The sequence below is a fragment of the Trichechus manatus genome, unplaced genomic scaffold (genome assembly GCF_000243295.1).
Source record: "Trichechus manatus latirostris isolate Lorelei unplaced genomic scaffold, TriManLat1.0 scaffold00025, whole genome shotgun sequence".
NCBI classification, from domain to species: Eukaryota; Metazoa; Chordata; class Mammalia; order Sirenia; family Trichechidae; genus Trichechus; species Trichechus manatus.
In genome coordinates this window covers 19,431,656-19,445,770 of record NW_004443961.1, presented here as the reverse complement: position 1 = coordinate 19,445,770, position 14,115 = coordinate 19,431,656, and the positions used below count along the sequence as shown (strand labels likewise).

Here is a 14,115-nt window from a genome sequence, read left to right as displayed (position 1 = left end):
AAGTGAGTATGGGGAGTATGGGGAGTGGGAGCAGGATTTGAGTGGTTCACCCTTAAGACATAGTCTAGTATTTTGCTAGTATTTTTCTTCATCTTTCTTCTGTAAAACTGATAATTGTTTTGCTTGCCACTCAACAATTATTCTGGAGCTAACTGACTGAATGTTGATGGAAATCTGTTTGCTAGTCTTACCATCCTTTTCCAGATGCCAACCCTGAGCCACTGTGGAACAATTGTCCAATAAAGCTATTAATGTTCAAGCTGGGCCCAAATAGTGAATAAATAGTTTTATCCCAAAGGAAGGTGAGACAGATGTTTGGGCAGGGTTGGGACACCTTCAGAAAGAAAGTCTAGGCAGTGAGTAGGGGATACTAGGCCACTGGGCAGGGTCTTATCTTGGGGTATCATTGACATTCCCAATTTAACATTGTCCTTTATTTTGACCTTTGAGAGAATTGCAAGGGATGGTGACTTACTCGAGAACTCCATCCAAGTGGATTATTTTAGTATTCTAAAGGGAGAGAGTGTTATCTATGAATTTTTAACCTGACATAAAGGCACTCCAGGGCACGCAGCATTTCACCCTAATTGCATTCCCGGGCTGGTTGAAAGCTCAGTCTTTGGCCTTTTGCCTTGTAATGCAGCTGAGGCTTGTGATTATGATTCCATGATGCATGTCCTGTCACGGTTTACTGCTTAATTAATTCCTATTCTAAAACATAGCATTGTTGAGGACTAATGTTATTCTCCACCTTGAAAGCTGCTCATCTTATAGAATGCATTCCACAAAGTCTGTGTATCCTTTACCATAAAGACCTGAACACCTGAAGCATTATTTCTGGTGTGCCCAGGGTTACATCCTAGGACTTTAGACTCTTGCTGTTAAATGTGTCCTCTCAAAAACTCTGACAATTTTGTTTGGCTCCCATAAGTGCTTAGAAGGTTTGTTTTACTCTGGGGGCATGAGGTACTGGCAGCAGCATCTAGTTTCATGAACAGAAAGCACTGGCTTAAGAGTACCTGTGTTCCTAAGCCACCTACCAAACCAAACCAAACCCATTTCCATCGAGTCGATTCCAACTCATAGTCGATTCCAATTCATAGCGACCCTGTAGGACAGAGTAGAAGCCCCATAGGGTTTCCAAGGAGTACCTGGTGGATTCAAACTGCTGACCTTTTGGTTAGCAGCTGTAGCTCTTAAACAGTACGCCACCAGGGTTTCCTAAGCCACCTAGGACTGACTAATCATTTGATTTCTCTTTAAACCGTGTGTTCCCCATTTATTTGCAAAGGGAGGCTGAGCACTTCTAAGCTCCCCAGCAATTCGGCTCTGAGCCTGGATTTGCATCCAGAGCTCTGAAGGAAACAGGGCTTCCCTAGAAGACAGCTTAGCGATTTAGATACCGTATCTTCAGGGACAAGGGGAATGAGGCTTTAACTGAGCGACGTATCAGAGTATTCCTTTAAACAATACATGGAACCCTTTCTGAGAAGTGTTTTTCTGAAAATGATTCTCTCCATCCTGGGAAATTGTCTGTCATGTTTTAGCGCTCCTTGTAGATTGGAGCCTGATGGCTTAACCTAGAGTTGTTGTCAGGTGCTGTTGAGTTGGTTCTGACTCATAGCGAACCTATAGGACAAAGTAGAACTGCCCCATAGGGTTTCCTAGGCTGAAATGTTTACAGGAGCAGATTGCCAGGTCTTTTCTCCCATGGAGCAGCTGGTGGGTTCAAACACTAACCTTTTGGTTAGCAGCTGAGTTCTTAACCATTGCGGCACCAGGGTTCCTTTAATCCAGTGTAGGGCACACGATATCATGTCCTAGATTGTGCTTCCCAGTCCATAGTCAACACCATCCTCTAGGAAGACGTAAGTTATCCCAGACATGCCTGACTCCAGTCTGAGCAGATGCAGTCAAAGCAAAGCTTTTTCCTTACTTCCCTCTCACTGAAGAGTTTGTTTCAGATAGAAAGAACCTGAAATGTTTAATATGAGACTTAAAATAATGCCCAGTACTTGTCTGTCAGTTTGTCACACTGTGGTGTCTTGTGTGTTGCTGTGATGCTGGATACTATGCCACCAGTGTTTCAAATACCAAAAGGGTCACCCATAGTGGACAGATTTCAGTGGAGCTTCCAGACTAAGACGGGCTAGGAAGAAGAGCCTGGCAGTCTACTTCTGAAAATCAGCCAATGAAAACCTTATGGATCACAACCGAATATTGTCTGATACAGTGCTGGAAGATGAGCCTCCTAGGTTAGAAGCAGTACACAATAGCTGCAACAGTGGACTCAAACGTACCAACAATCATGAAGATAGTGCAGGACCAGGCAGCGTTTCCTTCTGTTAGACATAAGGTCACCAATAGCAACAAAAAATAATACATCATCTTTTTATAATTAAAAGCAGGGTTGGAGGAGGCAACTACGGATTTAACAAGTAGATCCTACTCTGTTTTTTTAAAAAAAAAAGTAACAATAGCCTGTATGGCATCCCTAAAAAGGCTGACGTGGCAGGAAATAATCTATCACAAATGTTTTCGCAACAACCATCATCTGAAAAATGAGTTAAGCAGTTGACACACTCTTCGTTTTTGACTACTTGCACCATCTGTCCTTGCCTGTTTTTTCTTATACGTGGTCACAGTATTTTTTATTATCACCTTTGTTATTTTGGAGAAACATTTATTATTGTAGTGTTAGGCAGGGTCATGACACCCAGGTGGAGTCCCACTGCGTGACCAAACGGTATTCGTATAGAAAGGCAGAGTGGAATCATTTGGAAACTAGTGGGGTATTTTTAGGCTTCATGGCCCGTGTCCTTGGAATAAGCCATTTTAATGTTAGGTTTCTGATGTTCTAACTATGCGGATTCCTGGAAAGGAACTGACACTTATTTTTCTTTATGAAGTCTTTTTTACTTAATCGAGGACATGAGTGCATACTCTAATAATTCAAATTATTAATGCTGTTGCCTTTGGCACACAGTCCTGAACTCCCCCAGCTGCAGTCACTACTACTGCTTTGAGACTGTCACTGCATTTACCTTGATGTATTCTTATAGGCTCCCATAAAAATGTGGGCTTATTTAAGTTAGATTTATCGAACCCCTGTATATCTGTATGTATCTGCAGGCAGATGGGGTGGTGGTTGTGGAAGAAATAGGAGGATGGTAATTGAAGCACTGGAAGCCTAGAAGATACTGTAATGCATATGAAGTGACTAGGACAAATTTCCTAGTGGGCAAATGGTTTATTTGCTTTAAAATTAAGTGGCTTTTTCTGGAAAGAATTTTCATTGCCCAGTTTTCTGTTTATTGTTCAGTAATTAGTGGGCAGTTATACTGAGGCACAGAAAACCTTTTTTTTTTTTTTAGAAGGATGGTTTCAAGGCTAGCTCGTTATTTTAAGAGGAAAGTATAGGGCTAGAATCCCTGGGTAGTGTAAACGGTTAACATGCTCAGCTGCTAACTGAAAGATTGGAGGTTCAAGTCCACCCAGAGGCTCCTCGGAAGAAAAGCCTGGAGATATACTTCCAAAAAATCAGCCATCAAAAACCCTGCGGGGCACGGTTCTTCTCTGACACACGCGGATTCACTGTGAGTGGGAATCAACTTGACGGTGACTGGTTTTACTTCTTTCACCCCTACATTGTGGTTTTAGCCTGTTATGTCAACTACTTTCCTTCATTTACTCTTTCCCTTTACATCCTTCCCTCCCGCTGTAGACTTTTATTATAATTATTAAAAAAGAAAATTTAAAGTAGGCCTTTCCTGAGTTTTGGCCTCTGGCGTTTTCCCTGCTTCATTTGTTTTAGTGCTAATGAAATGGCTTAAGTCAAGCGGGGAGGGGAGGAGGAAAACACACAGTCTGATAATTCATATGCTGGGTAGTTACTTCCCAGGTAATTAAGGATAAGCTTATATTTTTATGGGAATCATAAGCATGTTGTTCTGATCAGTGTAGCAATTTATAGTTTATAAAGAAGTTCTGCTTCATTTGCCACATCTTATTTGATCCCCTGCACAACCCTGTAAGGTAGATAGAGCAGGTGAGATTATCTCCATTTTACAGATGAGAAAACCAAGACTCGGAGATTCTAAAGTTCTGTCCAGTGCCATTCAGATGGTTAGCAGGTTCAGAACTCGATATGCCAAATCCAGGACTCTTGATTCTGAATGCCTTGTCACTAACCTCCTGGCCGTCTGGTTGTGGGGAGGAGTCAGACTCTGGTCTACTTGTCGTTTGCCTTCATTGTATAGATTTGACATTTATAATATCTCTGAAGAGGCTGTTTCTTTCTCTCCTGAAATTTACACATTTGCACTAGATCCATAGTATTCCTACACAAGCTAGCAAAAAAGATAATTTACTTTGTGAAGTACTCTTAATTCAATCCATAGTAAGTATATAAACCAAAAAAACCAAACCCACTGCCGTTGAGTCGATTTCGACTCATAGCGACCCTATAGGTCAGAGTAGAACTACCCCATAGAGTTTCCAAGGAGCTCCTGGTAGATTCAAACTGCCGACCTTTTGGTTAGTAGCTGTAGCTCTTAACCACTACACCACCAGGGTTTCCCAGTAAGTATATATCATGGATTGAATTGTGTCCCCCCAAAAATGTGTGTAGCACCTTGGCTAGGTCATGATTCCCAGTATTGTGTGATTGTGTTATCCGATGTGATTTCCTTATGTGTTGTAAACTCTACCACTATGATGAGATTATATGTGATCTCCTCATGTATTGTAAATTCTATCACTGTACTGATGAGGTTGACAAGATTAGTGTCTTAATGCAATCTCTTTTGAGATATAAAAGAGAGAAGCGAACAGAGATATATGGGAACCTCATATCACCAAGAAAGCAGTGCTGGGAGCAGAGGCTGTCCTTTGGACCTGAGGTTCCTGCGCAGAGAATCTCCCAGACCAGAGGAAGACTGATGACATGGACCTTCCTGCAGAGCCAACAGAGAAAGCGTTCTCCTGGAGCTGACGCCCTGAATTTGGACTTGTAGCCTACTGGACTGTGAAGAAATAAACTTCTCTCTGTTAAAGCCATCCACTTGTGGTATTTCTGTTGGAGCAGCACTAGATGACTGAGACAGTATATAATAAGCATGTAATTGACTTGAAAGGTTTGAGTGTGTGGACATAGTTGCACGCATCTCTTTGTATATAGACGTGGGTGGGTGGGACTTGCCGAAAGCTCTGTAATTACTAAATAATAAAACGAATGACCATTTTAAAAGTCTTTCAGTGTTAATAATAAGATTTTATTGAGAAATATTACATGTATGTAGTACTTTAACTATACTTGGGCACACCTTTCTAATAGTATGTTGATGCATGCGGTAGAATCCTGCATGGATCCAATGGTTTAATCAAGTAAGGCTCCTCCCTCCCATCCCCCAGGTCATACAACAATAAGCTTAGAGATAAGTAATCCGTGGCCAATGTGGTGGCTTAAAGATGCTACTGATGTCACAGTATCCTTTTCTTCAGGCTCTACCATCTTTCCTATGTTGCATTCATCCTCATGATGGGAAGATAGCTGCTGCACTTCCAGGCATTGCATCTTTATTCCAGACAGGAAGGAGGGTAGAGGGCAAAATATACATTCCCATTGTTTATACTCATTTCAAGCATTTTTCTGAAAGCCCAGTGACTTCTGACAAATTAATTTTAAATAGCAGTGGCTGCCAAGTAATGCAAATAGGTCTAGGGAAGCAAATGTTTTAGCTGGGCTTATTACTATTCCCAGAAAAGCTGGCTTCTGTTAGTAAAGAAGAAGGGGTAGATGGATATTTGGTAGGTAATTTGCAGTGTCTATCATGGTTCCACAATGAGAGTAACTTGTTTTATTATTAAAACCATAGTTATATCTGTATAAAATTGTTAACAGAGATTGAATAAGGCAATAACAACTCAATCTGGAGTTGTGCAGTTAATTGGATTGAGGCTTAGTATGTCTTTTATGCTTCTGTGAATGTCAAGTAAAATGGCAGGATGGGGAGCACATTTTCTATTAAGAGCCACTGACCCGTAGGGAAGAGTTCACAAATTTACTGTTTTTTAAAGGAAACTAGCTAACTTTCAATAAGAAGAGAAGGTTAAAAGTTTCAGCTCTGCTCTTTTTCAAACTGAAATTAGGAAATTTAAAGCTTCATTGAATAAATAATAGGCTAAGTCATTAAAATTATTCTCTATTTTAAGATTTATTCACTGAAGAGAATCAGAGGCACGTGCTAGAAAGGGAGTAACAGAGGCAACTAAACCCAAGTGGAAGAGTTTGCCAAGTGACTTCTCTGCGCAAATATTTTTTGTCACCCTGATGTCTATTTTTCTTCCTCCCCCACAAACCTTGCTGAAGTTAATTCCCCTCCCTCTCATTTGCCCACAGCGCACATACTTAAAACCCACTATGGCCAGGCACAGCGTCCTTATCTGATAATACTATTTTTTAAAATAGGAATGGAAAGACACTTAACATGATAAAAGAATCTCTCAAACCAATAACCAACATCATTCTTAACTTTGAAACCTCAGAAGCGTCATGAAAGCCAGGGCAAGAGAACAGTGCCTCGGTCACCACTGTCATTTAGCATTTTTCTAACAGCTGGAGCTAATACATTAAGAAGTAAAAAAGTCATTTGGTATAAGTATTGCAAATGGGGAGCCAAAGGCTTCTTTTCTTTTTGTAGATAATATTTATCTCCCCAGAATGCCCAAGAGAATCAACTGAGCATGACTATAAGTAATAAATGCATATTTGTATTTATTTTTTTATTGAAGTATAACAGTGTACACAGCTAGATGAATTTTCAGAAAGTGAACACATCCTATGTAATCAACATCCAGATCAAGCAACAAAACAATTGTGGCACCCTGGAAAGCCCCCTTGAGCCCTTAATTATCTAGGGCTGCTGCAACAGAAATACCACAAGTAGACAGCTTTAACAAACAGAAATTTATTCTCTCACATCTTCGGAGGCTAGAAGTCTGAATTCAGGGCCCCTGCTGTAGAGGAAGGTTTTCTCTCTCAGTCAGCTGTGAGGGAAGGTCCTTGTCCTCAGTCTGTCCCTGGTCTAGGAGCTTGTTAGTGCAGGGACCCTCGGTCCAAAGGACATGCTCTGCTCCCAGCTCATCTTTCTTGGTGGTAGGAGGTCCCCTCCTTTGTGCTCCCTTCTCTCTTTTATATAATAAAAGAGATTGACTCAAAATACAACCTAATCATGTAAATTGAGTCCTGCCTCATTAACATAACTGCCTCTAATCCTGCCTCATTAACATCATAGAGGTTAGGATTTACAATACATAGGATAATCACATCAGATCACAAAATTGTGGACAAACCACACAATACTGGGAATCATGGCCCAGCCAAGTTGACACATATTTGGGAGGAGGGGGAACATAATTCAATCCGTGACAAGCCCCCTTCCAATCGCTACCAGTAATCTTCAGATAGGACTGTAGATTATTTCGATTTTTTTCTTCATGCATTCCTATATTTTCTAAAATTCCCACAATGGTGTAATCAGAAAACTGATCATTATGTATATGTATGTAAGTGTGTATATGTGTGTATAAACATGTAATACACAAGTATATAATTTTTTAAAAGGAGTTTTGTTCTAGGCTAGAATTTCCTTATATCCATTAAGCATGGTTACTGGGTCATTAACTAATTTTTAAAGGGATCTTAAAATGTAACCCCAACTTCCACATCCGCAGTAAAATAGTCTGTTGCTGACTTGAAAACAATTTAAAGGGTATAAATGGCTAGGATATAATCTGCCTCAGTGAGAATTTCAAAGGCTTAATGTACTTTGACTTCCCAAATTGGCCAAGAGATTGTTTGGTGCTATTGGTAATATTGGTGTAAATAAGAATATTTATCATTATGGTCCCATAGTTGACCCCTCCATCTCTCCCTGTTTCCCTTTTGATGTCTGTTGCTTATTCTCCACACTTTCTCTTCTTTACTCCTCTAGATTGTGAACCTTATAGAAGAAACTGGACACTTTCATATCACAAACACAACATTTGATTTTGACCTTTGCTCACTGGACAAAACCACAGTCCGTAAACTACAGAGTTACCTGGAAACATCTGGAACATCCTGAGGATACAACTGGATGCATCAAAAACTATTGGGATTTTTTTTTTTTTTTTTTTTTTTTGGTTGTGAGTTTTTTTGTTTGTTCGTTTGTTTATATGAAAACACTCAGAATGATGCAACCAAAAGGGAAAAAATAAAAATCAAACAACCTTCAGCTTTATTTTTCTTTAAAGCCAGTCATCATCTCTTGATAAAGGAGAGGTTAGGCAAACCAGCCTCAGCGGACCACTCTTCTCTCCAAGGAAATCCCCGGGAAGAGTTAGCCTGGATAGCCTTGAAAACAAACCAATCAAACACAAAACAAGAAAACTTAAAGAATGTGTATGGTATCATGTCTCTCTCTGTGGTGGTTCGTTCCACAAGATGAATGCATATTCAACACACTGCCTTATTACATAACTGATCTATTTATTATCATATACAGATATTCTAAAGTTGTTGAGGCAATGACACCACCAGATGTTGTAAGTGCTTGGTCCCGTGGATGCTCTTTCAATGCAACGCCCTTGCCATCCCAAGCCCAGTGACCTTACTCGTATTCTGTGCCACTTTCCACCAACTTTTCAAGTCCTTTAACTTGTTGCAGTCTGTATTTTCCAACTTTGTTTTTTCTAGTTCCAGGACACAAATTATAAACTGGAGGGGAGGGAGGGGACCAAATAGCCACCCTGATTTTCTTCTTTGTGGTCTTTTTCCTGAAAGTTGGGGCCAGTCCTTGGCTGTATCCATGTAATGATCTTGGACCATGGTAGAAAATGCACCAAATAGGATCATATGAATTGCTGTCTAGCCTTAGTCAATAAACCTGTAGGGCTTTTAAACAAAAGTGTACCTGTAAGCGTCCTGAATCCAGCATCCTTGAGCTATCATCATTCTTGTGTCTTTTACTGTTACAATATTAGATAAATATGGAAGTAAAGGCATTCCACAGGATCATCATTTAAAAAAAGAAATACTGGTCCTGTTTTCTAAAGAAATGTAGAAATTCTTAATTTGGATCTATTTATTAGAGTTTCAGCTTTCTTCAGCTGCCAGTGTGTTATTCATCTTTACCATAAAACCTGGAATAAGAGATTTTTATTTGTTTGAATGTGATCCTCTTAGACTCTTTTATATTTGAAAAATTAAAATCTTTCTTTGGGGGAAAATTCTTGGTTATTCTACCATAACAGATTATGTATTAACTTGTAGAGTCAGTGGTTTGATACCTGTTTAGTCACTTGCTTATGTTTCCAGAAGGATTTCTTGTATTGATGAAAATAAAGATGGTTGGGGGGGGAGCGTATTTTTGTTCTTGATGTACCCTTGTTTTGAAACTAGAAATCTGTCCTGTGGCATGCAAAAGAAAGCAAATTATTTTTAAAAAGAAAGAAAGAAAAAAGTACTTTTCCTGTCATTATTCCATACTCTCCATAAATGGAGAAATGTAAAGTGAGAACAGCTCATCTTGTAAGTTTTTACTAGGAACTCAACCAAAAACAAAAGAAATGAAGACCTACTTCTGGATCCAAAGGTTCGTTCACTGGATCAGCCTTTTGAAAGTCTCTATGTGTGCTAATAGACCAGTATCTCCCTTCCTTATCCCTGCGCCAGATGCTGTCTTTTCATCCAGAGATTAACTAGTGTCTGTACAGAAAATGATCTTTCCAGACCCGTTCTTTTGGGCAGTAATGTAAATGCAAACTGATAATGGAGTTAACTCTGCATTTTAAAAAGGGGTTTTTACAGTTTCTTTCTATCCAAAGAAACTTATTTTTTCCTTTAAAAATTATAATACAGCCATGCTCCTTATAAATTTCTTCTCTGAAGTGTCCCAGAGGACAAGTGTATTTTTTTTTCCAACAATGTTCTGACTCTTGATGGTGATCGGCATGAACCGTACTTGAAGTATTAGTTTGTAGTCCATTTCTCAATGTGTAATTTCAGAGAAACTTTGAGTCATTTTGGACATGAGGTGACTGCTAAATTGTGTGGCTTTAGTTGTGCTTTGTTTTAAATTTTACAGGTGGGAGGGGAGAGCAATGTTTATATGGAAGTGTTCGCAAAATTGAACAGCAGTCTTTAAAAATTTCTAGCTACTAATCCACATATTCTAATTAAACCAGAAAGTTACTTGGTTTAACCAAAATATCTATGTAATTTAACTAGAAATGTGTATATGTAGTTTGGGCCATTTTTATTTTTGTAACTAAATTATGTAGCAAAATCTATGCTTTGGCAATATAAAGGTTTTTTGTTTTGTTTTTTTTTCCCCCAACTTGCTAACCAAGAAATTATATAACGTAAGAAATGACCAAACAAAAAAGATAACAAGAAAGGCAGCTATTACAGTGATGAAATTTAGATAATAAAGCAGATGTCTTGAGAATATCAAAATATAAGTTTGTAAATTTTATACCAAAATTGGGGAAAATTTACTAGTCTACTACTATTCCTTGAGACAGCAAAATGACTTTTCCATGAGATTCTGATAGAGTAAGGGTCACACTGTTGATATTTTGAAGTTTTACTCTTCCTCTCGTTATCTAATTTTTAAATGAAGAAATAAATCCATTTTCAATTGATTTCATATAGTTACACTTCTCTTAAAGTAACTCATTCAGTTCTGCCACGTTTCTATATGCTCACCTTTGAAATCTGCTAAAATATATTTTTAGTACATGTATCCTAACCGTGGCATTGGTGTTTTAAGCACTAGGGGAAAATGGCAGGGCTTAATTTCTTTGGTGTGTGTACATACATATATATATATATGTTTCAAAGAAAATTGAGTGAATGTGAATATGGTTTGAATCAGCCAGAGTATAGTAAATTTTCCTTAAATCTTTCCATAGTGATTTGCAGAGAAAAAAAAAGATTGTACAAAGCTTTTTCTCCTTATAAACTAGCTTTTGCCTCTGGATTTGCATAAGGATGTGTATGAGGGGGATCCTTTTATCTTAGGGTATAGCAGTCATGTTAGCAACAAAAATGTTCGCAGTTATTTCATATCTTCATTACAATCCATGTCTCTATATGTCTTCATGTAGACAGATAGGTACATCTATATGTGCTTGCATATTGTGTTGACATAAGGAAGAACATAAAAACTTAAGATCAGGAGACAACTCTAGGGGAAAAAATCTCTTAAGAGAGGATCTTAAAACATTTTTAAATCAGTAAATTTTTAAATCGGTAAGCAAATCTCTCTAACCTGAGTACCCACCTTTATGTGGAAAGAGCCAATAAAATTGGTGGTATTCCACTAAAAAAAAAAAGAGTTCTGTTGACACAGACCCACCTAATCTTTACAAAAGACTGTTTAAGCCTACATAACATCCGACACACTATTGAGAGCCCCTCACGTGTAGTTAACATACTTGTTTAAGAGAGACTTTACTCTTAAATGTTTTAACTCTACCTACTTAATGGAGTTGGATGTTCAGTGTTAGAAATGGTCAATGTTTGTGTTTGGTGGCTTGTGTTCATTTTTCGTACTATAGAAGTGATCATCTCTGGGGTAATTTGCTGTATACTTAACCACTTTCCACCGTTAGCGTTGTGTACTAATGCCATGCACTGCTCCTATATATATATGTGTATATATATGTATATATACACATATATATACATATATATTATCAGAATAATATTGCTTTGGACTGTCACTATAGAACTATGACTGTGATGTAGAGACTGCCACGGCTGCAGCCAATGTTAAGGAGGCAATTCCCTTGATTTAGTTTAGTCTTGGCCTGCAGTCTACATCTTTTGACCTCTTCTGTTTTATATGATGTTTTTAATTATGTAGGCACTGCCATCCTTGAAAATTCCTTGTACAGATACATTGAAGAAGTCAATTTAAAAGGAAGACAAAGCAACCGCTGTCTGTAAACTGTAAATATGTATTTTGGCACTTGTACTCCAGTATTCTGAAAATAGAGTTCTGATGGAAATGCTGACAGATCCTTAATGGTGGCCGGAGCTACCATGCAGTGCAAAAATAAATGAAGTAAAAATGTATTCTTGAGATTAACAGCTCAAAACCAATACGTTTTATAAATCTGTCAGTATCTTTTTAATGGAGTGTGTATGTGTAGCTATGGTGAAAGATATGCTGTGTATGTGTGTACGTACATGCTTTTATGTAAACTATGAAGCAGACGTAAGATGTATTTCCCATTTCTAAAACCCATGTTGAAATGTAAGTAGAGATTGACAGAAATAGGTGTTTGACTTAAATTGATATCTAACCGATCATGGCTCTATTTTCTTTATAATGTATAGACTTACTGATTTAAGAGTAATTACATCACAGTTTGGCTTTGCTTTGCATAGGAGGAAAAATGAGCCCTTGTTTTTCTCAAGAAGTGATGCTGGTCCTAAGGAAGAATGAATGGAGAGATCAGAGGCATCCAGAGAAGGAACAATATTCCCTAAGCCAGCTGAGGAGAGAGTCCATGCCTCATTCATCTCTAGCACCATTTTCTAGGTCCTAAAACTGGCACTTTTTTTTTTTTTAGGATTTGCAGAGATTGGGCAAGAGATGGTGGGACACAGTCTTGGCATAAACATGATTAATTATAAAAAAGTCTTTTTTCTTTTTCCCTCTATTCCTTTGAAAAGTTTTGTTCATGAGCTAAACAGTGTGCTATTGGTAGACAGACTCAGTCCTACAAAGGCCTTGCATCTACTCCACTTTAGCAACAAGAAATGCTACCTTGACTAAATAGAAAGGAAAAAAAAAAACTACTACAACACAGAGAATAAAATACATTTGGTTTGGCAAATAACTAAGGAATAGGATATAATAGCCTCCTTAATAGTGAAGGGACTTTTACATCAAATTTGAGAAACGCCTTATCTTCAGACTGACTGACCATTTAGAGGATCATGGTGGATTGCCTTGTATCTTATCAGCCAGAAGCTGATACTAAGTGTGGAAGCATCAGCCCGAGATGGGTTTGGGTGGCAGTTAAGCTTTCTAATGGCCACACTTGAATTGGGCTAATCTCTTCCCTTGTTTCAGCCCAAATATTGATTGGTTTATTTTAAAATAATGGCCTTGCATTTTCTCCAGTATGGAGAGAGGGTCAGGATTAGCATCTTGGGCCTGCTAAAGACAGCTCAGGATGTTGTCCCAGAGAGATGCACTCACACAAGAAGTGACTGCTCTACATCGCTTTCCTCAACATGTTTGCTCCACCACCTGTGAGAATTGTGCCCCCCAAGGGTGGATTAACCGGTAATCAAGGTATGCACGGGCTTGTGTTTACTTACTAATCTGTAGGGCACAATTTCATCTGTTTTGCTGGTGAAATTGTGCCCTACAGATTAGTAAGTAAACACAGGTAAACCCATGCATACTTTGCTTATTGAGTAATCCACCCCTGGCCCACTTGGATATGCAAGGCGATCTGGGAAGGTATGGCAGCTCCACCAAGCCCTGTGCACGGCTTTTCCTCTGCTGTTGTTAATTCAGGTAGATAGTGTCCAAAACTAGTGCTCTTGTTTTTTCTGACAAGTGGAGCAACTTAGAGTATTTTATTGTTTCCTTGCCCGAGATACCACCCAAATAGAAAATACTGAGCACATTTCAATGCTTGTGCTTTCTATGCCAGGTAATAGGATCCACACCTTCCTGTTTATGTACTCCCCTTCTTTAGAGGCATTTCCAGTCTTTTCCAGAGGCTGTTAAATTTTCCCGGGCTGTCAGCTTAGCCTCTTGGTCTTAATTTCCGCTTAATTAAAGAAGGGTAACCAATATGGTCCCCAAGGGCTAATGAAAGAAAGAAATGGCACAAATTAAAAAAAAAAAAAAAAAACCCTCCAGTAATTATAATTGGGCTTTATGGCTGTAAAATAACAAAGAACAACAACAAATTCCTACGCTGACGCTGAGTGGATGGCTCCTTGAATCCACTTTTACAATAACTCGGTTGATTATTGGGGGTACCCGCAATCTGCACAGAATAGGAGGCCACGAGGAGTGGGGAGATAGATGGTGAATAAAA

At 38.7% G+C, this 14,115-nt stretch overlaps 1 protein-coding gene across 1 annotated transcript in view; it reads left to right on the top strand.

Moving 5' to 3' along the window:
• Positions 1 to 13,895, top strand: part of MLLT3 (MLLT3 super elongation complex subunit) — a 300,966-nt gene extending 287,071 nt beyond the window's left edge. Inside the window, exon 11 of the mRNA XM_023728567.1 lies at positions 7,995 to 13,895. Coding sequence (XP_023584335.1) covers positions 7,995 to 8,126 — 132 coding nt within the window. The 3' untranslated portion in view covers positions 8,127 to 13,895. The remainder of the gene's footprint in view (positions 1 to 7,994) is intronic.
• Positions 13,896 to 14,115: the final 220 nt, after the last annotated feature.